Here is a 25,766-nt window from a genome sequence, read left to right as displayed (position 1 = left end):
GGGGCTTTGAGCCCTACCTGATCTGATGGTTCTCTGAACCCAGAGAGTTCTGCTTATTCTCTAGCCTTTGAGCTCTGATTTATGTTTAAAATTATTTCTTGGGTCTCCTGGGAAACCAGGCAGTGTCTCTTTAGTTGAATTTAATTAACATTTAACTCTTAATAATCTAAAGACCTAAAAAGGGACACCTATGTGTATTGATGTGAAGGAATGTCTATGAAACATTATGTTTTTTAAAAGGCAGGTTGGCTCGGCTGGTGTGGTTAAGTGGTTGAGTGTCAGGAACCAAGAGGTCACAAGGTTCGATTCCTGGTCAGGGCACATGCCTGGGTTTTGGGCTCAATCCCCAGGAGGGCGCATGGAGGAGGCAGCCATTCGATGATGTTCCTCTCTCTCATTGATGTTTCTATCTCTCCCTCTCCCTTCCTCTCTCTAAAAAACAATAAAAAAATTTTTTTTCAAAAGGAAGGTTAGACTGGGATATATTTATAGAATGACAATTTTTTAAAGATTGTATTGATTTGAGAGAGAGGGAGGAAGGGAGAGGGAGATAGAGAAACATCAATCAGCTGCCTCCTGCACGCCCTCTACTGGGGATCATGCCCACAACCCTGGCATGTGCCCTGAATGAGAATCAAACCGGCCAGGGCGGTAGAGCATTGTTAAAGTTGGAATTTAGAATAGTTATTGGCTGACTCAAAGTCAGGTTTTCTGTGTTGGTTGGAAATGTCCAGCTGGAAGCTGTGGGCTGCATTGGGAAGCTGCTGTGGGGAGGCACCCGGTAGACGTTCCTCTGCTGTCGTTTACGGAGAGAGCCAGGCCTGGCTTTGGGCAGCGTGCAGTCAGCACAGGACATGCATGACATTCAGTAACTTGCGGTCATTTTGCTTGCCATTTGCTACCAGGAATTCAGATTACTCAAGAAAGCACAGGAGTGAGTGGGGGTGTGGTCGGTTCTGAAAAATGGCTGCAGTGGCATTGAGCTGTTCACGAGAGCAGTCCTTTTGCAGATGGGTAAACTCCAGATCGGGTGCGAGTTGAGGACAAGTCGGGTGGGGACTCCTCAGAACCGTGAGCTCCCAGTCCCTGTGTCTGTCAGCCCCAGTCTCGCGGGTGGCTGCGTCGTGTGCAGTCACTGACAGCTGAGGCGACAGTAGGCGCTGCCAAGGGGAGCGAGCCAGAGCCTCGAGAGAGCCTTTCAGAGCCGGGGTGCTGGCAGCCTCCCACAGACCTGTTTCTCGGCTGGGAGGGAGCATACCCTGGCGTGTTTGGTTTCCTGACGGAACCGGCATTGACGTCAGGAGGCCACGCTGCTGTCGAGAAGCTGCACCTTGTGCTTCTCTCCTCTTGAGCTCTGCATGTTTTGGGCTTCAGAGCGTATCTGCTTTTTACCGATTTCTGACTCAATGATCTCACTGTCATCTGGACTCTGGGCAGCACTCACCGGTTCCTGTGTGATTTCATCCTTAGGAAGGCAGCCCTTGCAGTCCAGCCCTGTTGTTCGTGAGGGCACTGAGGCTCTGATGTGTTAGGTCACTTGCCCAGAGTCCCCCAGTTCCCAGCCGTGGGGCTGAGGCCAGTGCCAGGCCTGACAGTGGGGACTGGCGTGTGGGGAGCGGAGGGAGGGAGCAGGCTTAGCAGAAATTCCCGTCACACCACTGTCTTCCTCCTTAGCGCCGGCTGTTAGGAGAGGCACCCCTTCTGCCCTGAGACTCAGCGGAGCTGGGTTAGAGGTTTGCAGTGCCATTTACAGTGTGCAGGTGCCTTTTGCACATAACGTCCCATCTTTCACCTGACCTTCACATTTGAAGTCTAGATGCCTACAGCGACCACGAGTAAGGAGTGGGGGGAAGCGGGCAGGCCGGGAATGGCTTGAATGGCCTGAGCAGAAAGTGTCCGGAGCCCCGAAGGGCCTGAGAGGGCGCACACGCCCCTGTCGGAAGCTGGCACCAGCTTTTACTTCTCGTCTCGGGAGGAGGTGTGGGAGGCTGAGAAGGGTCTGTTTATAGAAACTCCGGAGGTGCTCATCGGTGGTGCTCAGCAGCAGGACCTCTGTTGGCAAAACCTGCGCAGCTTTCAGTCCCGTGGGGAAAGCTGCCCCCTTACAGCGCTTTCCTGTTTCTGCCCTCAAATGGCATGCTACTTCTGCTCCCTCCGTCCCTTTCCCTCTTCCCAAAACGTAGGGGCCAATTCTGTTCTTAAGATTGGAAGTTTCTCTATTGTTTGTAGCAATGGAGTCGGGGGGCGGGGGCCCAGGTTTTCCCCAGACACATCCACAGGTCTGAAGGCTTCTGGATGGAATGCCGAACATCACCGTGTGTAAACAGAATGTGTAGAGAGGAATTTCGTGTAATTTGATTATTTGGGAGATTAACTGGAAATTCAGATCAGCACATGTTTATGAAGAACCAGCCATACGCAGGTGCAGCGCTCTGGCTGTTAACGCAGTGCATGGGGAGTGGCTGGTGTTGAAAAGGTGAAATGCTGCTGTCCTGTCAGCTTTGGGACCCTGACAAAGGCTCTTCGCTTCTCTGTGCCCGGGTTGGCGGTCTATAAATGGGGAAAAGAGTAGTATCCACCTCAGAGGTTTGACGTGAACATTAAATGAGCTAACGACACCGTAACGGGCTTAGAGAAACGAGGTGTGTAAAGTAAGTGCTTTGTAAACATTAGCCATTAGCATGTAATTGCATCAGGGTTTTATATACCAAGTTGCCATTGAATTATATCAGTGTTAGTTATTGCTGTTGTCATTCTCATTATTATATTTCAGATGTGAGCTTTGGAAATTAAAATCTTTGAAAGGAAGAATTTAAGAGTTAGTTTAAGTGTTTGGTCTTCTATCATATAAAGACAAACATTTTAAATTTTGGACTATAGATTTTCAGTTTTTGATAACTTTTATTCATGATTTAAAACTATAAATTCATTTTTAATTTAGTGGCTTTTTTTATATGTATTCCAGTTGATGATTTAAAAAATTCCAAGGACTAAAGCCAAAATAAAAGAAATTTAATCTGTTGTCTATATAGGAAGTTCCTTTAAGAAAAGTAATTATTTTTCAAATTATGTGTTTCTGAAAATCAGTTTGTTCTTAAATAAACTATATAAATTGTTTTAAGTAACTCTTGCAAATGTCCTCTTTCGCTCCCTGGTGGAGAGGAGGAGTTTGGAGGAGACGAGAGTAATTTGAAAAGGGCCGCCTCCTCATGCCTGCATGTCCCTGAAAAGGAAGTTAAACACAAACAGGTTTAATAATGTAAACTGGGGGGGGGGGGGGGGGGCTTGAAGTTTTAACTTTATTAATCTTTACTAGACTATTACTCAAGTAATACAGGTTATTGTAAAAAATATTCAGACAATTTAGACAATAGTATTTTAGAGTTCTTTCTGGACCACTCCTTGACTAGGAAAGGACCCATAAACCTGGTGTTAATGCAGCACAAGGTACAGACATGCTCAGTATTTGACCTTAGCTGTCATAGCTAGTTGCAAAAATATCTGATCATCTCCACTATTTAAGTCACTAAAATATGATATATAATCCATTTTCTATAAAAAAATAATTTTAAAATATAAATTATTAAGTAGGGAGCTCAAAATACTACTCTGATTCCCAGAGAAAGCCTTTTTCCATAGCGATGTCCTGTCACGTTTTCTGGTCACGGATTTTCCTTGTTCTGGAGTTCACTTCCCTCTCTCTGTTTTCAGCGACTTAGCCCTGCGGAATTGTTTTCTTACCTCGGATCTAAATGTGAAAGTGGGAGACTACGGAATAGGATTCAGCAGGTACAAGGTAAGCCAGAGGTTCGCAGGTTCTCTCCTTCGTCGTTAGTCTGATGTAATTGTTCATGGCGCCAAGGTGGTAATAGCACAGAAGGCCACTCCTTCTCGGAAAGAGGGGTGAGAATCTTGTTCAGGCTGCCTTTTTGGAGAGAGGTTGGTTCCCGTCATGGAAGTGGGAGTGTTGGCGTCTGATGTGTGGTTTTTCTAAATCAGTGACTTTGTACTGGAGGCTGGGTTTCAGCTTCCCTGATGCTTTGTTTAAAAAGACGTACACTGGGTGTAATTGATATAGTTTGATGCTGTATAACAAGTGTTAGAGTGCACTTGGACAATGTAATTATTCATGTGTATAATAAAATATACATGCCACATAACTATTTCTCCCTTCTCTGTTCAGTAAAATTTTGGGTCAAATTCAGTAAGCTTGTCGTTTAGGTCTTTAAACTGTCATAAATATATCCCCAAAGAGAGGAAGAAGTAGATGAGGTTTTATCTGTGTGTTTGTGTAGCCCAACTGAAGGGAAGGAGGTAGCTGGATGTGGGGCAAAGAAGGCAACTGTCCGCCCCACGCTGCCGGGAGACCCTGGCGAAGCCACCGGCCTCCTTTTCTAAGCAGCAACACGAGGATAACACCTGTGCTGTGTTACGGGGTTCGTGTGGCTCTCGGTACTTTTTAACCAAAAAATATTATGCAAATATAAGTTGGCCATTTGTTGCTATAGTAGCTCTAGTGTCTTGAGCACTTACTGTATATACCAGGCACCCTGAGGTGCTGCCTGCATCATCCCATTTAACCCTCCCCCTGAAGAGAGGGAGGGCGTGCGTCACCTCCCTTTATGGGTGAGGGAAGAGGCCGGGCATTGTTTCCTACCTGGAGTCACCGAGCTGGTTAATGGCTGAACATGGACTTGCAGCCCAGCCTGTCAGTTCTGAAGCCTGCGCCCTATTAACTGGCACACTCCCCTGTTCGGGGCATGGAGCCCAGCTCTGGGTTCTGGGCATCACATGCAGCGTCCCTTCCTGGAGCGAGTGTTTGTGCTGAGACCAGCTCATGAAGCCCAGGGGCTCTGGAGAACCCTCACCCACCTCCGCCCAGAAAGTCTCTCTTTATGCCCACTTTCTTTTGGGTTGAGTATTGTTTTCTGGGAATGATCTGGAATTAAAATACTGAGCTCATTAAAAGTATGCGAGAATTCAAAATTCTGTGTGCTTTCTAACAAAACAGGAGGATTATATTGAAACAGATGATAAAAAAGTTTTCCCTCTGCGATGGACTGCTCCAGAGTTAGTAACCAGCTTTCAAGACAGACTACTAACTGCAGATCAAACTAAGTACAGTAACATTTGGTATGTATTGATCTACCATTCTACTAGGCTTTTGTGTAGCAAAGTCCTAACTCTTTCTCCTGGAGCACTTTCTTAAAGGAAGTAATTAAATAAGATGTAGGGACTCAAGAGTGCCTGGTGGTATGGAAATGACAATGTATGCATTGATATGGCAGTAGTCACATTGCAGTGACATAATTAACTTTTTGAACACTGCCTCTCTTACCCATTCAACAATAATAAGCTCCATAAAAGCGGGATCCAAGTCCATTTTCTGTGCCTACCACAGGGCCTGGCATGTAATACAAATTTAATAAATATTTATTGAAGTGAATGAAAACACAGAAAGGCTAAGTACTTCTTACCTCTTGAACTGGATCGAGAAATGTGGGTCCTTTTATTTCCTCTGATAGAAATGGTCTCTCAGCTTAGATACTGAATATGCTGATTGTTTTCACTGATTTGAAATTAGCATCAGAGAATTTAATTCATGTTATATTGTATTATACAATGTCAGATAATACATTTATTTAACTCCATACAGCTTATTCAGATAAGCCTTCTGGTGGGTATTGATCACAGTCACGTGAACCATCATTATCCAAACCTCGCTGGGTATCAGAATCAGTAGGGAGCTTTTCAGAAAAACCATTTCCTAGGCCACACTGGCATCTACCAGCTAAGCGTTCTGGGGGGTGCGTGGGGACGCGGGGATCCTAAATATCAAAGTGTTCCTGAAAGCTGCCCAGATAACACACATGCTCAGCCCGGTTTGGGAGCCATCGCCATAAAGAGGAGATAATCATGCACGACAGAAGGCAGGAAATGTGGAAGAGAAATGCGGAGACCACGTCGAGGAGGTGAAGATTCAGTCAGTGTCCGTCTGACTTGAGAAGCAGAGGTCATTTCCGTGGGGCCAGGCAGTGGACGTGAGAGCAGGGGGACCAGCGGTGAAGGGGCCTTCCTGCCTTTGGTAACGGCCGCACACCTGGAGGCATGGAGAGGCTGGGCAGGTGGCGCTCCGGGCACACACATAGCTGGCAGAGTGATGGAGGGAAATCCCTTCATAACAGCAACATGCCCCCAACGACGGGAATAACAACAAGAAATGGGTGGGCTCTAGCCGGTTTGGCTCAATGAATAGAGCGTTGGCTGCGACTGTAGGGTCCCAGCTTCGATTCCGGCCAAGGACATGTGCCTCGGTCACAGGCTCGATCCCTGGCCCTGGTCAGGGCTCATGTAGGAGGCAACCAATTGATGTGTCTCTCTCTGTCTCTTGTCCTCCCACTTTCTCTAAAAATCAGTGGGAACATATCCTCAGGTGAAGATTAACAAAACACACACACACACACACAAAATAAATGTGAGGGTCCAACAGGGAAGAGTTGTTCATGTAAAGATTTCTTTTAGATACTTTATCATATTTACTACCATTATGAATGGAACTCTTTTTCTACCATAAAACTCAGAATTCAATATATTTATTTTCTATCTAACTATTTTGCTGAACTCTTAAGTCATTTTCATGATCTTTCAAATTCTTTTTTTTAATAAATCTTTATTGTTCAGATTATTATAGTTGTTCCTCTTTTTCCCCCACATAGCTCCCATCCACCCAGTCCCCACCCCACCCCATGCCCTTACCCCCTCCCCACTGTCCTCATCCGTAGGTGTATGATTTTTGTCCAGTCTCTTCCCGCACCCCCCACACCCCTTTCCCCCCGAGGATTGTCAGTCCACTCCCTTTCTATGCCCCTGATTCTATTATATTCACCAGTTTATTCTGTTCATCAGATTTTTTATTCACTTAATTTTTAGATTCACTTGTTGATAGATATGTATTTGTTGTTCATAACTTTTATCTTTACCTTTTTCTTCTTCTTCCTCTTCTTAAAGAATACCTTTCAGCATTTCCTATAATACTGGTTTGGTGGTGATGAACTCCTTTAGCTTTTTCTTATATGTGAAGCTCTTTATCTGACCTTCAATTCTGAATGATAGTTTTGCTGGGTAGAGTAATCTTGGTTGTAGGTTCTCGCTATTCATCCCTTTGAATATTTCTTGCCACTCCCGTCTGGCCTGCATAGTTTCTGTTGAGAAATCAGCTGACAATTGTATGGGTGCTCCCTTGTAGGTAACTAACTGTTTTTCTCTTGCTGCCTTTAATATTCTCTCTTTGTCTTTTGCTCTTGGCATTTTAATTATGATTTGTCTTGGTGTGGTCCTCTTTGGATTCCTTTTGTTCAAGGTTCTCTGTGCTTCCTGGACTTGTAAGTCTATTTCTTTCACCAGGTGGGGGAAGTTTTCTGTCATTATTTTTTCAAATAGGTTTTCAGTATCTTGCTCTCTCTCTTCTTCTGGCACCCCCATAATTCTGATGTTGGTACGCTTGAAGTTGTCCCAGAGGCTCCTTACACTATCTTCATATTTTTGGATTCTTTTTTCTTTTTGCTTTTCCGGTTGGGTGTTTTTTGCTTCTTTGTATTTCAAATCTTTTACTTGATTCTTGCGATCCTCTAGTATGCTGTTGGATCTATGTATATTATTTTTAATTTCAGTCAGTGTATGATAAATTTCTAGTTGGTCCTTTTTCATATCCTCGAGGGTCTCACTAAATTTATCGGCCTTTTCTAGAAAATTCTTAAAAAACCTTATAACCGTAGTTTTGAACTCTATATCCAGTCATTTGCTTTCCTCCATTTCTTTCATTTGTGACCTGTTTTTTTTTTTTTTTTGTTTTTTTTGTGTGTGTGTGTGTGTGTGTGTGTGTGTGTGTGACCTGTTTCTTTGTCTCCACATTTTGGCTGCTTCCCTGAGTTGATAGAGTGGCTTCATGTGCTAGGTGTCCTATAGGGCCCAATGGCTCAGCCTCCTCAGTTACCTGAGGTGGACACTCTTGGTGCACCCCTTTATGGGCTGTGTGCACAGTCTTGTTGTTAAGCCTTGATTGTTGTTGGTATCACTGGGAGGAATTGACCTCCAGGCCAATTGGCTGTGAGGATCAGCTGAGTCTACGATGGGAGAACTTCTGTGCTGGAGACACCCTTATGAGGCAAGACTTGCTTCAGTGGGGCTTGGTACTCACTGAGTCTTCCCCCTGAGTGTGTCCCTTATGGATCTGAGGAGTTTAATCTGCATAGTCCCACTCTGACCACTGGGTACACTGGCTCTTGGATCTCCAAGGAGATGCTAATTTAGCCTCTGCCTGAGGCCACCCAGCAGGAGCTATGGAGAGATCTGCAGATTCCTCTTCTTTGTTTGGGGTTTGGAGGTGCCCAGATGAGGCCCAGCTGTGAAGCAATGCAAGCTGCTGCGGGGCCTTGGGCCTTCTTTTGGATGTTCTGGGTCTCACTGACTCAGCTACAGTTTGTTAAGTAAGTTTAGTTTTCAAAGGACCAGGCCATTCATATGCAAAAGCCTCTGCACACAGTTTGGGTGGGGCGGGGTCTCAGGGCAGAGCAAATAGTAATGGCTTCCCATCAGCCCTGCCCTAAGAGGCCCCTGGGTCTCAGTGTCCCTCAGTAATCGCTGCAAGCACCTCTGAGAGAAAGCCACCCTGGAGTTCCGCCCGCTTCCAGGCAGTCCAGTTTCTTCCCATATGAGTCTGGGTCCCCAGAGTCTTGCCTGGAACTGGAGTTCAGAGCGGTCGGGAGCTTGTGTCTCCCTCCCATTGAAGAAGCCAGCCGCGTCCTCAGTTGCTAGCCCTTACCGTGCGCGCACCTCCGTACCTCTGCACTTTACTTCCGCAGCTCCTCTGAGGCTCAGTGTGCTTTTCTCTTTCCTTCTAGTTGTAGAATTTCCACTCAGCCAGCCTTCCTGTGGTTCTGGATGATGTCCGTTTTGTCTTTTAGTTGTAGTTTTGAAGTGGTTGTGCGAGGCAGCAAGTTCAGGTGCTTACCTATGCCGCCATCTTGGTTTCTCTCTCAAATAATGTCTTGACTTTTGAAATTGAGGGTCAGATTAGCTCCTCCCTATAATTGTGCCTATTGTCTCTGTTTCACATTGTTTTGCATTGGCCAGAACTACCAGAGTCGTGTCCACCAGTAGCTAAGAGGAGGCCTGCTTGCCATGGTCCTCGGTTTAATGAGAATGTCTCTTTCAATCATGTTAGAGAGCTGTCTTTACTACCTTTCAGTACACACCTGTCCTTAAAGTTCCTAGTGACTGCACAAATAATGTGGATGTTAAAAATTCAACGTCTAAAGGGAGAAAGAAATAATCACTTTATTTTTCCCTCAGGTCCCTGGGTGTGACACTTTGGGAACTTTTTGATAATGCTGCTCAGCCGTATTCCAACCTTTCCAACTTAGATGTTCTTAACCGGGTCATTCGAGAGAGAGACACAAAACTCCCCAAGCCCCAGCTGGAGCAGCCTTATTCTGACAGATGGTTGGTGACTTCTGTTTCTGTTTTTATACAATAAATGTTATATTTTTCATGACTTTTTAAAATAATTAATGTATATTTTTATAATTTAACATTGTTTTTGAAAAAAGTATGGAAACAAGCAGGGATTTTTGTATTATGCGCAATAAAAAATGTGAAGTTAGATTTATTAAAAGAGTCAACAGTAGGAGAGTTTGCTATTGCAGAATTGTTTTCAAATGAGGCTAGCTATGTAAGTGATATCTAATATGTGAGAAAACAGATAGCATAAAATGATAATATTTAAATTGGCAGTTGAAACTAATTTGCATAACGTAACATAACATATGTTCACATTTGCAAAACAAACTTATTTCTTAAGAGTCTTTGAACCAGTTCTCACTCCATTTCCAATTAGGATCTGGTTCACTTCTCTTTAGGCCTCTGTCTACACCCCTGTGTGCCCGCTGGCATTGCCCCTGAAGCTTGGTGCCCCTGCCTGTGGGCAGTGCTCAGCTTCCCAGGTTGCTAGAACCATTGCCTCAGAATAACTTGGCATATACGCTGTAAGTTCAGCTTGTGACGTTGTCTCTGCATGGCTGCCGTCAGCTGTGTTCAGCCAGCCCTGGAAGACCAGCTCCTGGTGCTGCCTTTTGGGCTTCCTCCTCTCTTTTCCCTCCACTCTCAGCTCCGTTTATGGTCTGAGGGGACCACGTGCTGCAGAAGGTTATAGTGTGACTGTTCGTCAGGGGCCAGTGAGATTAGTTACAGAGCATTTGTCTGTGTGAGTTTTTGCAAAATAAAGTGAGTAAATCTACAAACTCAAGGCAAGTGCATTCTTTCCACACAGAATACCCGTGGCAGTTGTTTTTGAGGACAGCATGTTAAAACTACTCTTTCTGAATTCAGTAACAAGTCCTTGGTTAAACACCAGAGGAACAAATGACAAGGCAACAGAATTGCAGTGATCCTATGGAATGTCCTGAGAACACAGAAATTAGTGACAAATGTGTTATTTCTGCATTTCCTCTCTCACCACGGTCTCACCAGGAACTGAACGCCTTCCTATGGCCAGCAGCGATTCAAGTATAGAAACTTCTGGGCTGTCGATTTGGCTTAGGGGCTCTTGTAAAGTCTTTTCTTATTCTAGAAACTAGAGGCCTGGTGCACGAAAATTCGTGCACTGGGGTGGGGGAAGGTCCCTCAGCCTGGCCTGCACCCTCTCACAGTCCAGGAGTCTGCAGGGGATGTCCTACTGACGGCTTAGGCCTGCTCCCCACGGGGAGCTCCCTGTGGGGAGCGGGCCTAAGCTGCAGTCTGGCCTCCCTCTGCAGGAGGCGACCGGGCTGGCTGATAGGGATCGGCACCACCCCCATCACCCCGCTGCTGCCACCCGGCCTCTGTGGGAGGTGACTGGACGGGCGATTAGGGGACGGTGCCGCCCCCATCACCCTGCTGCTATGCTGCCTCCACCAGGCCAGTCAGGACGGCGCCGCCCCATTACCCTGTTGTTGCCACCTGGCCTCCCTCTGCGGGAGGCGACCGGACGGGTGATCAGGGGATGGCACCGCCCCCATCACCCTGCCGCTGCTGCCACTTGGCCTCCCTCTGCAGGAGGCAAGAACGGGATCGGGACGGCGCCATCCCCATCACCCCACCGCTGCCGCCACCTGGCCTCCCTCTGTGGGAGGCGACCGGACGGGCTGATCAGGGGATGGTGCCACCGGCCCCCAACCCCCCCACCCCATCGCGTTCCTTCCCTCTGCCTGCTGGCACATGCCTTGGTGCCACCTGCTCGCCAGCCCCCGCCCCCCGCCGACTGGTTGTTCCGCTGTTCAGTCAATTTGCATATTACGTTTTTTTTGGGGGGGGGGTCAATTCTTTTTTTTTTCTCGTTTTGTATTTTTTTAACATTATTTTTTTATTGTTTGAAGTATTACAAATAGTAGTACATATGTCTCTTTTTTCCCCCCCATTGACCTTCCCCCGGCCTCCCCTACCTCCCGGCACATGCCCTCACCCCACCTCCGCAGTGTCTTGCGTCCATTGGTTATGCTTATATGCATGCATACAAGCCCTTCAGTTGATCTCTTACCTCTCCCCCGTCCCCCAGCCTTCCCGCTGTAATTTGACAGTCTGTTCGATGCTTCTCTGCCTCGGGATCTGTCTTTTTGTTCATCGGGTTATGATGTTCTTTGTTATCCAGAGACGAGTGAGCTCGTCAGTTACCAGCCCGCTCACCGCCTGTCGTGTGTCCGCAGGTATGAGGTGTTGCAGTTCTGTTGGTCGCCACCAGACAAGAGACCGGCGGCCGAGGACGTGCACAGGCTGCTCACCTACCTGCGCATGCAGAGCCAGAGGGACCCGGAGGTCGACTTCGAGCAGCAGTGGAACGCTCTGAAACCAAACCCGCACACCAGGGACACGTCCAACAGCGCCGCCTTCCCCATCCTCGACCATTTCTCCCGGGATCGGCTTGGTCGTGAAATGGAGGAAGTCCTCACCGTGACGGAAACCAGCCAGGGCCTGAGCTTTGAGTATGTCTGGGAGGCGGCTAAGCACGACCACTTCGATGAGCGCAGCCGGGGCCCCCCCGACGAGGCCTTGTCTTACACGAGCATCTTCTTCCCCGTTGAAGTGTTTGAGAGTTCGCTTTCCGATCCCGGGCCCGGGAAGCAGGACAGCAGTGGCCAGGACGTCCCTGCGAGAGCCCCGGGAGTGGTCCCCGTGTTCGATGCCCACAACCTTTCTGTTGGCAGCGACTATTACATCCAATTAGAAGAAAAAAGTGGTAGCAACTTGGAGCTCGATTACCCCCCTGCACTGCTTACCACTGACCTGGAGGATCCAGAGAGGACGCGTGACGAGGCGCCCCAGTTTCTGACCCTCCGGGGCCTTGAGTGTGAGGAGTCCAGTACAGATGAGGATTTCTTCCAAAGCAGCACAGACCCCACAGATCCCAGCACCCCTGAGGACATGCGTGCCACCCGGGGCCCCGAGAGCCCTTTCAACAATATTTTTAATGATCTTGACAAATCGCAGGATCTGCCCAGTCACCAAAAAATGTTTGACCTAATGGAGCTGAATGGAGTTGAAGCCGACCTTCAGCCGGCCACTTCAAGTCCGAGTCTGGACGCCCCCAGAGACGCAGCAGTGACAGGCCGCCTTGAGAAAGGAGAGCCCCGCGAGCTTTTGGACTGTGAGCCTCTTCGCTTCTCGGACAACCTTGCGCACCGAGATGGTTTTGATCCACTGAATGTGCAGGAGTTGTCAGCAAACTTTTTATTTCTTCAAGAGAAAAACTTACTGAGAGACGCGTGGTGTAGCCAAGAACATATAAATGACCTTCAAACAGAACTTAGAAATGCTGGTTTTACGGAAACCATGTTAGAGACTCCACGGAGGAACCCGTTAGATGCTGAGTTCATGTTTGCTGAGAACAAACCCGGCTTTTCTTCGTTGCAGGAAAACACAAGCGCGAAGGGTCAGGACACACGGGTTGTGCTCCGGGACCACGCTTCGAGCCCCGCGCTGCCGTCCTCCCCGGAAGTGCAGGTACCTCCTACCTCACTGGAAACGGAAGGAACGCCTCACAGCGCACCGACAGGGGTGTTCCCGAAGCAGGGAGAAACCACGCCCGGGCGTCCAGATGTCAGTCTCCATGACGACTGTCCTGGCCAAGGAGCAAATGTAGATTCTGTGCCTGTCCCGGTTGGAATTCCCGCGGCCGACGCTGGGACAGACACGGGCCCTGCGCCCCACAGGCTGGCTCAGCGACGTGGAGAGGCCTCGGGACGGACCCAGAGTGACTCCGTGCTTGTGGATGACAGTTTTGCCAGTGAAATGAGTACGGAGAGCAGTCTCCCGGAACTGAGACAGAACCTGCAAAATCAGCCACCTTCCGAAGACCCTCCCAGGCACCGGCCACTGGAGCACAGCCCGGGAGCCGGGGGCGCTTCGCAGCAGCTCGGTTGTCAAGATGCTGCAAACGAGGGGGGCCTGGTGTCCGCCCTCTCCTCGGACTCTGCCAGTCAGGACAGCCTTTTGGAAGACAGCTTGTCCACGCCCCTCCCAACTTCGGAACAGTCGGTGGAGACCCCCGATTCTCTGGACTCCGTGGACGTCCATGAGGCTCTGTTGGGTTCTTTAGGAGGCGGGCAGGAGACACTCTTGCCCCCTGACAAGCCTGCAGACAGCGGGTACGAGACAGAGAACTTGGAGTCGCCTGAATGGACTCTGCACCCTGCTCCCGACGGTGCCTCGGCCTCAGACGTGGCCATAGCAGGCGACAGCGGTCATGGCGAGTTGCCTCCCAACCCTGTCATCGTCATCTCAGACGCAGCCGATGGCCACAGAAGTACCGAAGTGACCTCCCAGACCTTTGCAGCTGGCTCTCAGAGCTCATACCGGGATTCCGCTTACTTCTCGGATAATGATTCCGAACCTGACAAGAAGTCGGAGGGGGTCCAAGGAGCCTCGGGGTCAGCCTTGGCATTGGTAACGGGTCAGCCTCTGCCTGAGCCAGTCATTCCCGAGCAGAGTCCCGGCACCACGGACAGTGGCCCGGAGACCAAAACCAGCCAGCCAGACCAAAGGTGTCTCTCTGCTTTGCCGAATCCCCGGCTCCTGGAATCGAGAGAAACGGCCCAGCCAGCACTGACGGACATTTCCGGCGAGCTGCACGCTCCCCAGGACGAGGCTGGCAGTCCCTCGAGCGTGTTAAACTCGGAGCTGAGCAGCGGCGACGACTTCGAGGCCCAAGAAGAGCCCCCCTGCACCATCGCCTCCACCGGGACGAACACCAACGAGCTCCTCGCGTTGGCCAGCCCCGCCCCCCGCTCCGGCAGCCCGGCGGACCCGACGGCCGATCGGCCCTTCCCCGGCCACGGCCACGCCGAGGGCCCCAAGCTGAAGGAGCCGGACGTCGAAGGGAAGTACCTGGGCAAGCTGGGTGTGTCGGGGATGCTCGACCTCTCCGAGGATGGCATGGATGCGGACGAGGAAGATGAGAACAGCGACGACTCAGACGAGGACCTGCGGGCGTTCAGCCTGCACAGCCTCAGCTCCGAGTCGGAGGACGAGGTCGAGCACCCTGTCCCCGTGATCCTCAGCAGCGACGACGGGAGGGCCCTGCGGAGCCTGCTGAAACGCCCGGCGGCGGCGGCTGCTGCTGCTGAGCAGCGTCCGGATGGCGGGAACAGAGAAAAGAAGGCAGTGACCTTTTTTGATGACGTCACAGTCTATCTGTTTGACCAGGTATCTGTTAGTCCACGTTGTCATATTAGAGGCTTCCAGAATGTGGTAGGACATGGGGTGTGCTGTTTCCCTCATTTCCATCTTAAGGCCACAGATTGGTTTTTAAAAAGCCATTGCGGTTGATTGCTGTTACAATTCCAGGAAAATGCAGAAGTGCAGTTTGCACAGGGCCTCCTGTTTATTAAGGAAGGACATCTGTGCCCTTCCTGGGTCTCCCGGCCGAGTCCTGCTGGAGTTGGTTACCCTTCACAGACATTGTTATAACCTGACAGTGGCAGGAAGACCCCGCACGCAGGGGCAAGCTGGGACAGGCTGGCTCATGATTAGCCCTGGAGACGCGGCCCAGTGGCAGTGCCTGTGGGCAGCAACAGGGTCTGTGGCTCTCCTTTCCTCCTCCTCCTCCTGCCCTCCTCCCCCATCCTGCCCTCCTGCCCTCCTCCCCCATCCTGCCCTTCTCCCCTCCTCCCCCCTCCTCCCCTCCTTCCCCCTCTGCCCTCCCCCCTCCTCCACTCCTCCCCCCTCTGCCCTCCTCCCCCATCCTGCCCTCCTGCCCTCCTCCCCCCTCTGCTTTTCCCCCTCCTCCCCCCTCTGCCCTCCCCCCCTCCTCCTCCCTCCTGCCCTCCTCCCCCCTCCTGCCCTCCTCCCCCCTCCTGCCCTCCACCCCCCTCCTGCCCTCCACCCTCCTCTGCCCTCCACTCCACTGTGGAGCAGGCGGCCCGCTGTGCACCACACGAGGTGGGCTCAGACTTTGCCTTCTTTGAAAATGAACCAGTCTGTAATTCAGACTTTTTTAAAAATATTCTTTGTCGACTAGTCTCTGTAGTCCTTGAATTTGCTGCTTGAATCAGCTAGACTGTACGGAAAGCTCAGTCACAGGCACCGATGGATGGGATGGGACCCCTTCGTGTTCCAGAAGGTGTGGGAGTCCTTGGCGCTTGTCTCCTTAAAGCCGCCCGCCCGCCCTTGGTGTTAGTCCTTGGGACAGACTGCCGGCCTCTCTCTCAGCTTTGTGCCTCCTCAGGCTAGTTCTGTCTTTTCAGGAATGTCCTGTAAATGGACCTCACAGCACCTGCCCTCCGAGGCTGGCCTTTTCTCTGTGTAATCCCTTTAGACCATCCGAGTCGCAGGGATCCCTGTGCCTCCCTTGGTGCTGCTGAGCGCTTTCCGCGGGGTGGGTGTGCCCAGGTGGTTCAGGATCCACCTGCTGGGGGCAACTGGGTTTTCCCACTCTGGACAGTTGTGTGCAGGTTTCCAGTGGACATAGATTGGGGGAGAGGGGAGCTGAACAATCCAGGAGTGTGGTTGCTAGGTTGTATGGTAAGTTTATGATATTTTTTAAAGAAAATAACCTTTTCCACAGAGGCTGTGCCAGTCCCTCCGCGGTGTCGGGGAGGTTCAGGTTCTCTTTACCTTTGCAGTATTGGGTGGTGTCACTGTCTTTCATTTCTGCTTTCTGATAGCCTCAGTCGTGATCTTAACTTCATTTCCCGGTGGCTGGCCAGTGAGGCTGCACGACTCTCCAGCGCTCATTCATTCCACGCACTCACTGGCTGGCGGTACGTCCTTTTCAGTGACATGTCCCATCTTTTGCCCATTTTCTTACCTGGATTCTCTGTGTCTTGAGTTTTGAGTTTTTTAATAAATTCTAGATAGGAGTCCTTTGTCAGATCCATGGTTTGGAAATATTTCTCCCAGTCTGTAGGTTGTCTTTCACAGAGCAAAAGTTTTAAATTTTGATGGACTTCCATTTATCACTTTTTTTAATAGATCGTAATTTTTTAAAATATGTTTTTATTGACTTCAGAGAGAGGAAGGGAGAGGGAGAAAGAGAGAAACATCAATGAAGAGAGAATCATCGATCAGCTGCCTTCTGCACGCCCCCTACTGGGGATCGAGCCTGCAAACGGGGCAAGTGCCCTGACCAGGAATCGAACCGTGACCTCCTGGTTCTTAGGTCAGTGCTCAACCACTGAGCCACACTGGCCGGGCTGGCTCATACTTTTGTTATGTCTAAGCACCCTTCACCAACCCCTAGATCCTGAATATTTTCTCTTAAGTTTTATGTTTCGATCTGTTACACATTTTGAGTTGATGTCTGTGTGAGGTTTAGGTTGGGGTTCATTGTTTTATGTTAGGATGTGAGTGCGGCTGTTCCAGTGCCGTCTGCTGAGAAGACTGTTGCCTGTCCATTGAACAGCCTTTGCTCTTTTGTCAAAAATTAAATGACCATATCTCTCTGGGTCTGTTTCTGAACTTTTTGTTCTGTTCCACTGATTGGTGTATTCACCTCTTTGCCAATACCTCACTCTTGTGATTAAATCTTAAAATCAGGGGTATGATTCCTCTATCACTTTTCTTCCTTTTTAAAATTGTTTTGGCTTCTGCAGTTCCTGTAATTTGCCATAGAGATTTCAGAACCAGCTTGTCTATAGCTGCAAACAAAAACCCGCCTTGGATTTTGATGGGAATCGCGTGACACCTAAAGCTCGTGGAGGAGAATTGCCGTCTTCACGGAGGCGAGCCCGGTTCATGCCACCGCGTCTCCATCGCTGGCTCTTCAGTGACTGGCGGGGTGTTCTGTTTGTTTTCAGGCCCCTCACCCGAGGACATGCTCACTGGTCTCATAAAAGAAGTTGGGCAGTATTTCTCTTTGTGAAAGAGATTGTGTAGATTTATTGATCTTTTTGAAGAACTGCTTTTGATTTCATGGAGTGTTTTTTCTTCGTTATTTTCTTTTCAATTTTATTGATTTCTGCTGTGTCATTTATTTTCTTCAGTTGCTTTAGATTTATTTTGCTTTGCTTTTCTAGACTCTTAAGGAAGACGCTTAGGATGTAGACCTTTTCTTTCTAATATGAGCATTTCATGTTATAAGTGTCCCTCTGCGTACTACGTTAGCTGCACCCCACAAATTTTAATGTTGTATTTTCATTGCGTTCACAGTATTTTCTAATTTTCCTCAAGGCTTCCTCTTTGATCCTTAGATTATTTACACTCATGTTAGTTTTTAAGCCTTCGTGGGTTGGGGGTTCTCTCTTTAAGGTGTTTGTGTGCTGTTTGAACTCAGCACACCCCGAAATGCACAGCGGGCCCGGGAGTGAACAGAGAGCGCTCGGGGCTCTTTGGTTCTGCTTCTAGAAGCAGCAGGAGGGGGTGTTCTGCTCCAGAAAGGGGAGGAGAAGTTCCCTTTTATTCCCTTTCTCTGGTCCAGCCCCCGGCAGTCCCAGGGTGGCAGCAACAGGGGTGCCCGGCTCCTGTGACCGTGAGGGGGCGCACGTCCTCTCCACCCAGAGGGCCTGTGAGCCCAGAGAGTGAGGAGGACCCCTGATCTCTGTTACCTCTGTGCTCCCCTGCGAAGCGTGCAGCGTGGTGGGGGACCAGAGCCCCAGCTTTCTGGCCAGAGGACCACAATAGGAAGGCCCGAGACATCCGAGAGGACCGGAGACCCCACAGAGGCGCTCAGAAAGGCAGCCCCGTCAAGTGGTTTCTGAGCGCTCGCTTGCTTCCAAGTGCGCATGGCAGATCCGCCTGAACCAGCACACTGAGCACTGGATGGAGCTGTCGGGGGCCGCTGCCCCGGTCCAGTCTGGCCAGAGAGTGGCCCATGCACAGGTCAGGCTCAGGAGGCCAGGCCAGGAGCGGTGGTTCGGGGCAGGGGAGGGGGTGAAATTCACTGCTGTTTGGTATCTGAATTCCGGCTTCTTCCCAACCGGCCTGCTACTGCCTCCTCCTCAGAGGCCCCACGTAGCTGCTTCGTGCCTTCTGCCCGGGCTGTGTGTTCCTGTTCTCCCTTCCAGGACCAGAAACCACCTCCTTTAAGAGGAGCATTTCACAGCTGCCGGTCAGACGCACCGCAGCCTGGGATGCGTGCACCTGCAGCTCCCGGGGCGGCACTTCCTGACGGGCTTTCTGCTTGTCCTTTCAGGAGACCCCAACCAAAGAGCTGGGACACTGCGGGGCAGAAGCGCGTGGCCCTGAGCGGAGCAGCCCGGCGCCGTCGTCAGGCTCCCCCTGCCTGAGCAGGTGCATCAATTCCGAGAGTTCCACCGACGAAGAAGGTACTTCACTTCACAGACGGGTTCAATGTAAACTAGAAAGAGTGCGCTGTGAACGTAAACTTGTGAAGATAGCTTCACTGTTGCTTTAAAGGACCCACGACACACCATCTGTTGGCCGAGCGGTGTTTGCTGATCTGCAGGGTGTGTTTGCTCTGTTCTTTATCATCAGCCGATCACAGGAGAGCCATGTCTCATTTTGTCCTTCAGGTGGAGGCTTTGAATGGGATGACGACTTCTCCCCAGACCCTTTTATGTCAAAGACAACGAGTAACCTTCTTAGTTCCAAGCCGTCTCTGCAGACTTCCAAGTACTTTTCTCCGCCGCCGCCGCCCCGGAGCGCGGAGCAGAGCTGGCCCCAGACGGCGCCGTACTCCCGGTTCTCCATCTCTCCCGCCAGCATCGCCAGCTTTTCTCTCACACATCTCACCGACTCGGACATTGAGCCAGGAGGTGAGGGGGTGCTGGCCTGGGGGCTGTCCTGGGAGATCCATCCCCCTTTTCTAGAATGCGTGTTAACCTGCTGCTTTCCTGGCGGGTGGGTTATGGACAGTTCGCTACGCAGCTCGCGGGGCCACATCCCACCCTGCCAGACCCTGTTACTCCAGGGGCTCAGTACTGCTTGCAGGCGTCGCCTCGCTGCCCCCGCTGGGCTGGCCTGGGCGGAAGCGGGACTTGCCCCCATGTGGGGGCATCTCCTCCCTTTTTCTGCTTTTGCTGCTGGCCACCCCAGCCCTGTCTCCAGTTCCTCCTCCCCTCGAAGCAGCTCTTCAGAAGGCTGTGCTCTTAGGAACACTTGGCCCCAATTTTGGGATTGAGCCCAAATTCACCCTGGTTTCTCCCAGGAATGTTGATTTTGCCATTAAGTCTTGGTCCTCGTGCGATACCAGAGGCCTGGGAGGGAAGTCACGGGCAGGGCACATTTGAAGTTGTATTATCTGAACATACGGACCCTTTTTCCCCATAACTAGATTGCAAGATAACTGTTAAGAGGTACGTTTTTTATTTGAAGTTTGCAGATCAAATAATAACTAGGAAACATAAAGAGCTTTTGTTTGTGTTTGTGCTGCGCTTAATTGTGCCGATTAGATAATGCGCGCACGACCTCCCGCCCTGTCAGAGGGGCAGATGTGTGCCGGCCACAGCCGCCTTCTGCGCCCTCAGCCTCGACATTGACCCAGCGTGGGAGCGGAGCAGATGTGCCTGCCGCCCTGGGAAGGCCGCCCGGGGCGCGGCAGGTGGTGGTGCCCACACTGCGCTTCGGCCCCTTGTCCTGCGTGCAGATCCGATGCTGCCCCCGCTGTTTTACCTGGGACGGTCCGGGCACTTAACCCCGCTGTTTTACCCGGGACGGTCCGGGCACTTAACCCCGCTGTTTTACCTGGGACCGTCCGGGCACTTGAACCCCCACTGTTCTATCTGGGACGGTCCGGGCACTTAACCCCCGCTGAGCTTTCTCTCTCCTACAGGAAGCAGCGAAGATGGAGAAAAGGACTAGGTGGATGCATGCTGACGCATCTCAGGTTCCAGGCTGCTTCCCCGCGGCGGCGGCCTGTGCTGCCCACCGGACAACGCCATCCACGCGACAGCTGCTGAGGCGGGACAGGGAGAGACTCAGGAGGCGGAGCGGGAGCCAGCCCTGGGCCCCGAGCCCGGTACCCACGGCAGGAAGCCTGTCTGGGGAGCCGGGGTCCTGTCCCGCGTGGTTTGCTGCCCCGGCAGCTGCGCGCCGGCAGCCACTCTCACCACTAAAGACACTCGGGCTCTGGTCTGCCGTGGGAGGGCTGGCGCTGCTCGGGTGCGTGGGGGCTCCCGGCTGTTTCTGGTTTCCGCGCGGGGTGCTCTCTGTCCACACCCCTGCCTCCGTCTGCGCACGGGGGCCCAGAGGGCGCGTGGTGGGCCTGGCACCGTGAGCCATACTTATTCTTGTAAGAAATCACTAACTGCTTCTGTAATTGCACTGTGGGTAAATGTCCTAAGAGTCCCTGATATTGTACAGAACCTTAAGTTATTCAAGGAAAACGAGGCAGGTCAAGCTGGTGCTCCCCACTGGTTTGATGCTTTGGTTGTTTTATAGTGTATTTGCCCTGCATGGTACTTGTGAAGCTTAAATATTTTGAGTGTGTGCAGTCCTTAGAGTTGTTGGAGTTGTACAGATGGTCCTCTCTCGTAAACGATAACCGATTCCGAACGTGAGTGCTTCGTGTCCTCACAGGAGACGTTTCTGATGGGTCCCGAGAGGCTGCTCCTTGGTCGGTCGCTCGGCTGGAACCCCTGCTGTCCCTTCTCGGCGCGGTGGTTTCCCTGAGGCGGAGGGGCTTCTCTGAGGAGCCGAGGGCCTTGCAGCCTCTCTGTGCGATTCCCCACCCCCGCTTTTTAAACCCTTTTGGTAAACATCAGCAGGTGGTACACCCCACAACTGAGTGCTGGTTAGACTGTGCGGCCCCTGGCCCTTCCCCCAGAGGCACCCCCCCGAGCTGCCACGCCATCACTGGACACCTGCCGTGGCGTCCGTGTCCTTGAGCTCCTTCCGCAGGAGGCGGGGAGGCGGAGGGAGGAGCTGCTCCCGCAGGGCTCTGGACCCAGAGGGTTTGATTCTGTTTGTAAAGGCTCAGCCTCTGGTGTGGAGCTCTTAACCCCAGAGCGGAATTTTCCCCTCGGACCCCTCCGAGGCTTGTCCCGTCCCGTCCAGGCGCGGCTGGTGTCTGCAGCCGAGGAGATGCCGTACATGCCATCCCGCCGCTGAGGAAGGAGGGACAAGGGACAGCGGCGAGGCCTCCGCAGCCAGCACGTCCTCCTGGTCGGACGCTGGGCAGCCCTGCCTGGCCGTTCACCCAGACGCCGCCCCGGGGCGCCCTGCACTGACCCTCCCGTCTGCATTCAGCCCACGCCCTCCCCTTCCTGGAAAAGGACGAGTGTGTGCAGTGCGACCTCATGCTGGCGGCCTCTGTGCAGCTCTGAGTCCTGCTCCGCCGCGGGGAGTGCCCAGGGGCTAGAGCGGCGCTGCGCTGGGGGGCTCGGCGGGTCCCACAGGCGCCCTCCCCGGGTGCTCTCGTGCCGATGTGCTTTCCCGGCTCCAGCCGAGCCCGAGGCCGGCTCCAGGCCCCGGGGCACGGGGCGTCAGTCAGGAGCTCTGGCCGAGGGCAGGTGCAGATGTGGGCTCTGGCTAGTTTCCGTAGGAAATGTTGATCCTTACTCCCAGTTCTGGTTCACTCCGCTGACTTTCTATACTAGCAATAACGTTCAGAGCAGAGACTTCCGCTGGAGAAGAGCCCTTTACCCCCCACTTGCTGTGAGCATGGATCACCACGGGGGCGGGGGGGCGGCCAGGGGCGCTACTGGGAACCGGACCCTGTGGTGTGCACTTTGAAAAGTTAACAGGGCATTAGAAGGTGATTTTGCCAAAGTTGCCAAACTCTGAGTTTCTTACTTATGGAGACTTCCTGAGCTTTCTGAATTTTTACATCTAACTACCAGCTTGGTTGAGTGAGAAATAAGACCATTATACTAGTTTTTTCAAAGTATAGGTTTAAGGGGTTCAGACTTAATGACTAAAACCAAGCCAATCCATAGAATATATAGTCTTATACAGTCAGCCCAGGCTAAATCTGATATTTTTGGGTTGACCATTTTTCACTATGATTAAGGAGATTTTAACAACATAATTCCCATTTTAATTTATTTTAAGTCTGTGTCGCTCTCATAATTAATTGCCAAAAAGGCATTTTATACATTGAGTTGGGGGGAGGGGTTGGAATAGATCTTACTGTGGGGTTGCATGGTGGGAATATTTTATATTTATAATGAACACGTGTGTGAACATGTTCTTCTGAAATCTCAAGCAATACGCAGGAAATAAATCATGTACACTAAACTTTAAACTTTTCAGCCCACTTCTGAAATGTCAGCGTGTGCTTTGTTGCATTTTTTTTTTTTTTAACTCGGTTGTATACCAGTAGTGGGTTTTCAGGCAGCACTTGCTCTAGTACGTTATGCAGTGAACAAATCAGTGATTCTCTAGGGAAGGCGGGTGAGGTGTGAAACACTGGCTCACAGCCTTTCCTGGCCTCCCTTGGAATTGATCAGGTTTCAATTCAATTAGTCCTCCTTTGGTGGAGTTTAATCCCGTGGTACAAACAACCTAACCTTCGTTTCCTTCCTAGCTAGATGTTCCGTGGGTTATCAGTGACTGTTGTAAGTCAGAAAGAATGTAGGAAAAGTGCTCCCGAGTCCTTCTGAGACATGGACTGTGGTCTGGGAGGCAGCCATTCATCTTAAGGGTGAAGCAGCTCAGCAGCGCTGCATTGGAAATCATTCTATTTTTAAATGTACGGGCGGTGGTTTCTATAGAGATGGGTTCATCTAAGACAAGTCTTTGTCTGTCTTGCTGCCATGAAACACCTTTAAAAGCCTCTTAGTATTATGTTCATAGGGTGTGTGTAGGGTTAATGACTTAACTTGCCGCATGTTTGCCCTGAGGGCCCAGGTGTGGGATGCTGCTCCTGGCTTAACTTGACTCAGCTGGTCATCTGAAAATTCCAGAAGCGGACCGGGTCAGGGGCTGCAAGACAGGAGCCTTCTGAGAAGTAGCCTTAGAGGAAGAATGCTGTAGTTCTTCAGACCTGAATCTCAAACACAATCTTCCTAGGTTGTGACGGGGTTGGCTCAAGTTTTGACTATTAAAAAGAAAGTCCTCTCTAATGTACAAATAAATCCTTAAAGATGTGTTGTCAGTATTGAACCACCAGCAGCCGTTGTTTGAATGGCTGACCGTGTCTGTGGCCTCAGTGGGCCTGCGCCTCCACTGTCCAGTTCCGTCCGCAGAGGAGGACCCGAGGGGCAGGCACACCTGTGCGGCTTCCCTGTGGTACTGCAACACAGTCGTCAGAGTATCTTCACGGCAGTGTAACAGTGAAGGAACTTTCAGTTTAAATTGTGTACATTTTTAAATTGTAAGATTTCTACTGTATATTGATGCATAGTGTGATTCAATAAATTGCTTGTAATTTAAAAACTATTTAATATTCAAAATAAATATAGTTATATATTTATAAACTCTGTTGCTGTGTTTATTCTATAATTCTAACACGGAAGACCCTGGGTAGGTAGCTGGCACGGCCCTGGTCTTCAGATGCCCTTTTCCGAGGCACACCTAAATCCCACCTAAATCCCGGCGCCCCGGAACAGAGGGTGGTGACTGGGAACCAGCTTTCACGTGGTGCTGCCTTAATGTGTCTGCAATCCGCAGCCTTGGATGCGTTTCGGAAGCATTTAGTTCCTGAGCTCCAGCATCCCATGAGCTCCAAACCTAGAGGCTCATCAGCTCCAAACCAGCCTTTCTGTGCCCTGAGTGGCCCTCGTCCCCATCGCCGGTCCTTGCTCTCCTGGTCCCAGCTGCCGAGAGCACCCAACAGGCTCTTAGCAAGACTGACCACACCGGCCCCAACTCCGGTGATAATAACTGCCGTGTGACCCTCAGCGGGTGGATGGAGACCTGTGAGCCCCCCTCAGAGATGCCCAAGACGGGCAGCGAGGGACAGCGCTGACCCTGGTCCTGCGGGGGTGGGGCCCCGGCTCCTGCGCCCCCGCCCCGGTCTCACTGCGCTCCGGGCGCCTGTGAACTGCGGAAAGGCCGGTGCGAGTCAGTCAGGCACGTGGGTGGCAGAGCCGGGCTTGAGCCCAAGCTGCCCGCCCGCCCCCTGGAGACCTAAGGCCACTGGCCAGTTCTTTCCCGGCCACTGGCACGCAGGCGGCGCCCAGGTGCTCCGCGGGCAGGGCCCCTCCCCGCCCCTGGACCGGCCGGCGGGGTGGGGGTGGGGGTGTCCCAGAGCCCCGGGGCGCTGCCGGGTTCGCCGGAACTGGGGCTGCTGCTCTTTGAGGACGTGGCCGCTTCCCGGTTAGGAAACGGGCATTATTCAGCGCGGCTTCTCCGCGAATCCCCAGACCGGCTCCGTGTGCCGAGCCTGAACCCCAAGGTCAGGTGCGGCCGCCTGCGCCGCCCCGGCTTCCTCTCCGCGCCGCTGGGCTCGCCGGGAGGCCTCAGTCTCCCCAGCCGCGGCCTGGGCTCCGCGGCGGGGGTGGGGGCGCGCCCGGGGCTGGGTCCCCAGGTGCGCGCCCCGCCCCGCCCCCGCGGCCACCGGCCCCGCCCCGGCCCCGCCCCGCGGGCTCATTTACGTGTGGCCGCGGCCCCGCCTGGGGCGGCTAAAGCGACGTGTCCTTGTCCCCCGTGGGCAGCCCCGGTGCGTGCGATCGCTGATCCCCAGGTAACGGGGTGGGGGCCGGCGGTGGGGGGAGCCGCGGGGAGAGGACGCAGGGTCAGGGCCAGGTGGGGCCTGGAGAGGAGCCTGGGTGGGAGGTCTGGGCGCAGAGCCCGGACTGGGACCCTCGGCGGCTTAGCCTGGGGGCTGCTGCAGGCGCTGGCCCCTGCCGACCTCTGCTGACCCCGGTCCGCAGCAGCCGGCCCCGGGCTGTCCCTGCAGGTGACATGGCCGGGCCGCGCAGTCAGTGCGGTGGCCGGAATCGGTGCCCGTCGGCCAGGGCTCACGGGAGGCAGCTGAGCTGGGAGGGGGTGACAGCTCTGGGTGGCCTGACCCCTAAACCCAGGAGGCACCTGGGGGCAGTGAGAAGCAGCAGCCAGAGAAAAGCCGGGGGCTCAGGACGCCTCCCTCAGGGGGAGAGGGGGCCACCAGGTCAGGGAAAGGTTTGAGGGGTCACCATGAGATCAAACAGGAACATGGGGGTGTGGGGGGTCAGCTCGGGGCTCCGTGTGTCCATGGGAAGCAGCCCGGGGTCACTGCACCAAGCGGTCAGCTGCCACGGGGCAGCGAGGAGGCTGCTGGGGGAGCCGCCCTGAGTGTCCGCTGGCTGTTCTGAGTGTCCACCGGCCCACGAGTGACCACGGGGTGGCCTGTGTTCTGGATTTCAGCTCCAAGGGCCCCCCTCAGAGCCGCCACCCCCTGGGACAACCAGTCTGGAGCC

The 25,766-nt window shown here is 52.2% G+C and overlaps 1 protein-coding gene across 3 annotated transcripts in view; it reads left to right on the top strand.

The window, feature by feature from the left end:
• Positions 1-23,843, top strand: part of LMTK2 (lemur tyrosine kinase 2) — a 61,352-nt gene extending 37,509 nt beyond the window's left edge. For all 3 annotated transcript variants that reach the window (XM_054718170.1, XM_054718168.1, XM_054718171.1), the window contains 7 exons: positions 3,712-3,796; positions 5,012-5,133; positions 9,352-9,501; positions 11,739-14,733; positions 18,659-18,791; positions 18,999-19,241; positions 20,258-23,843. In XM_054718170.1, coding sequence (XP_054574145.1) covers positions 3,712-3,796; positions 5,012-5,133; positions 9,352-9,501; positions 11,739-14,733; positions 18,659-18,791; positions 18,999-19,241; positions 20,258-20,286 — 3,757 coding nt within the window. In that variant the 3' untranslated portion in view covers positions 20,287-23,843. The remainder of the gene's footprint in view (positions 1-3,711; positions 3,797-5,011; positions 5,134-9,351; positions 9,502-11,738; positions 14,734-18,658; positions 18,792-18,998; positions 19,242-20,257) is intronic.
• Positions 23,844-25,766: the final 1,923 nt, after the last annotated feature.

The sequence above is a fragment of the Eptesicus fuscus genome, chromosome 6 (genome assembly GCF_027574615.1).
Source record: "Eptesicus fuscus isolate TK198812 chromosome 6, DD_ASM_mEF_20220401, whole genome shotgun sequence".
Classification (NCBI taxonomy): domain Eukaryota; kingdom Metazoa; phylum Chordata; class Mammalia; order Chiroptera; family Vespertilionidae; genus Eptesicus; species Eptesicus fuscus.
This window is presented reverse-complemented; position numbering and strand designations above follow the sequence as displayed.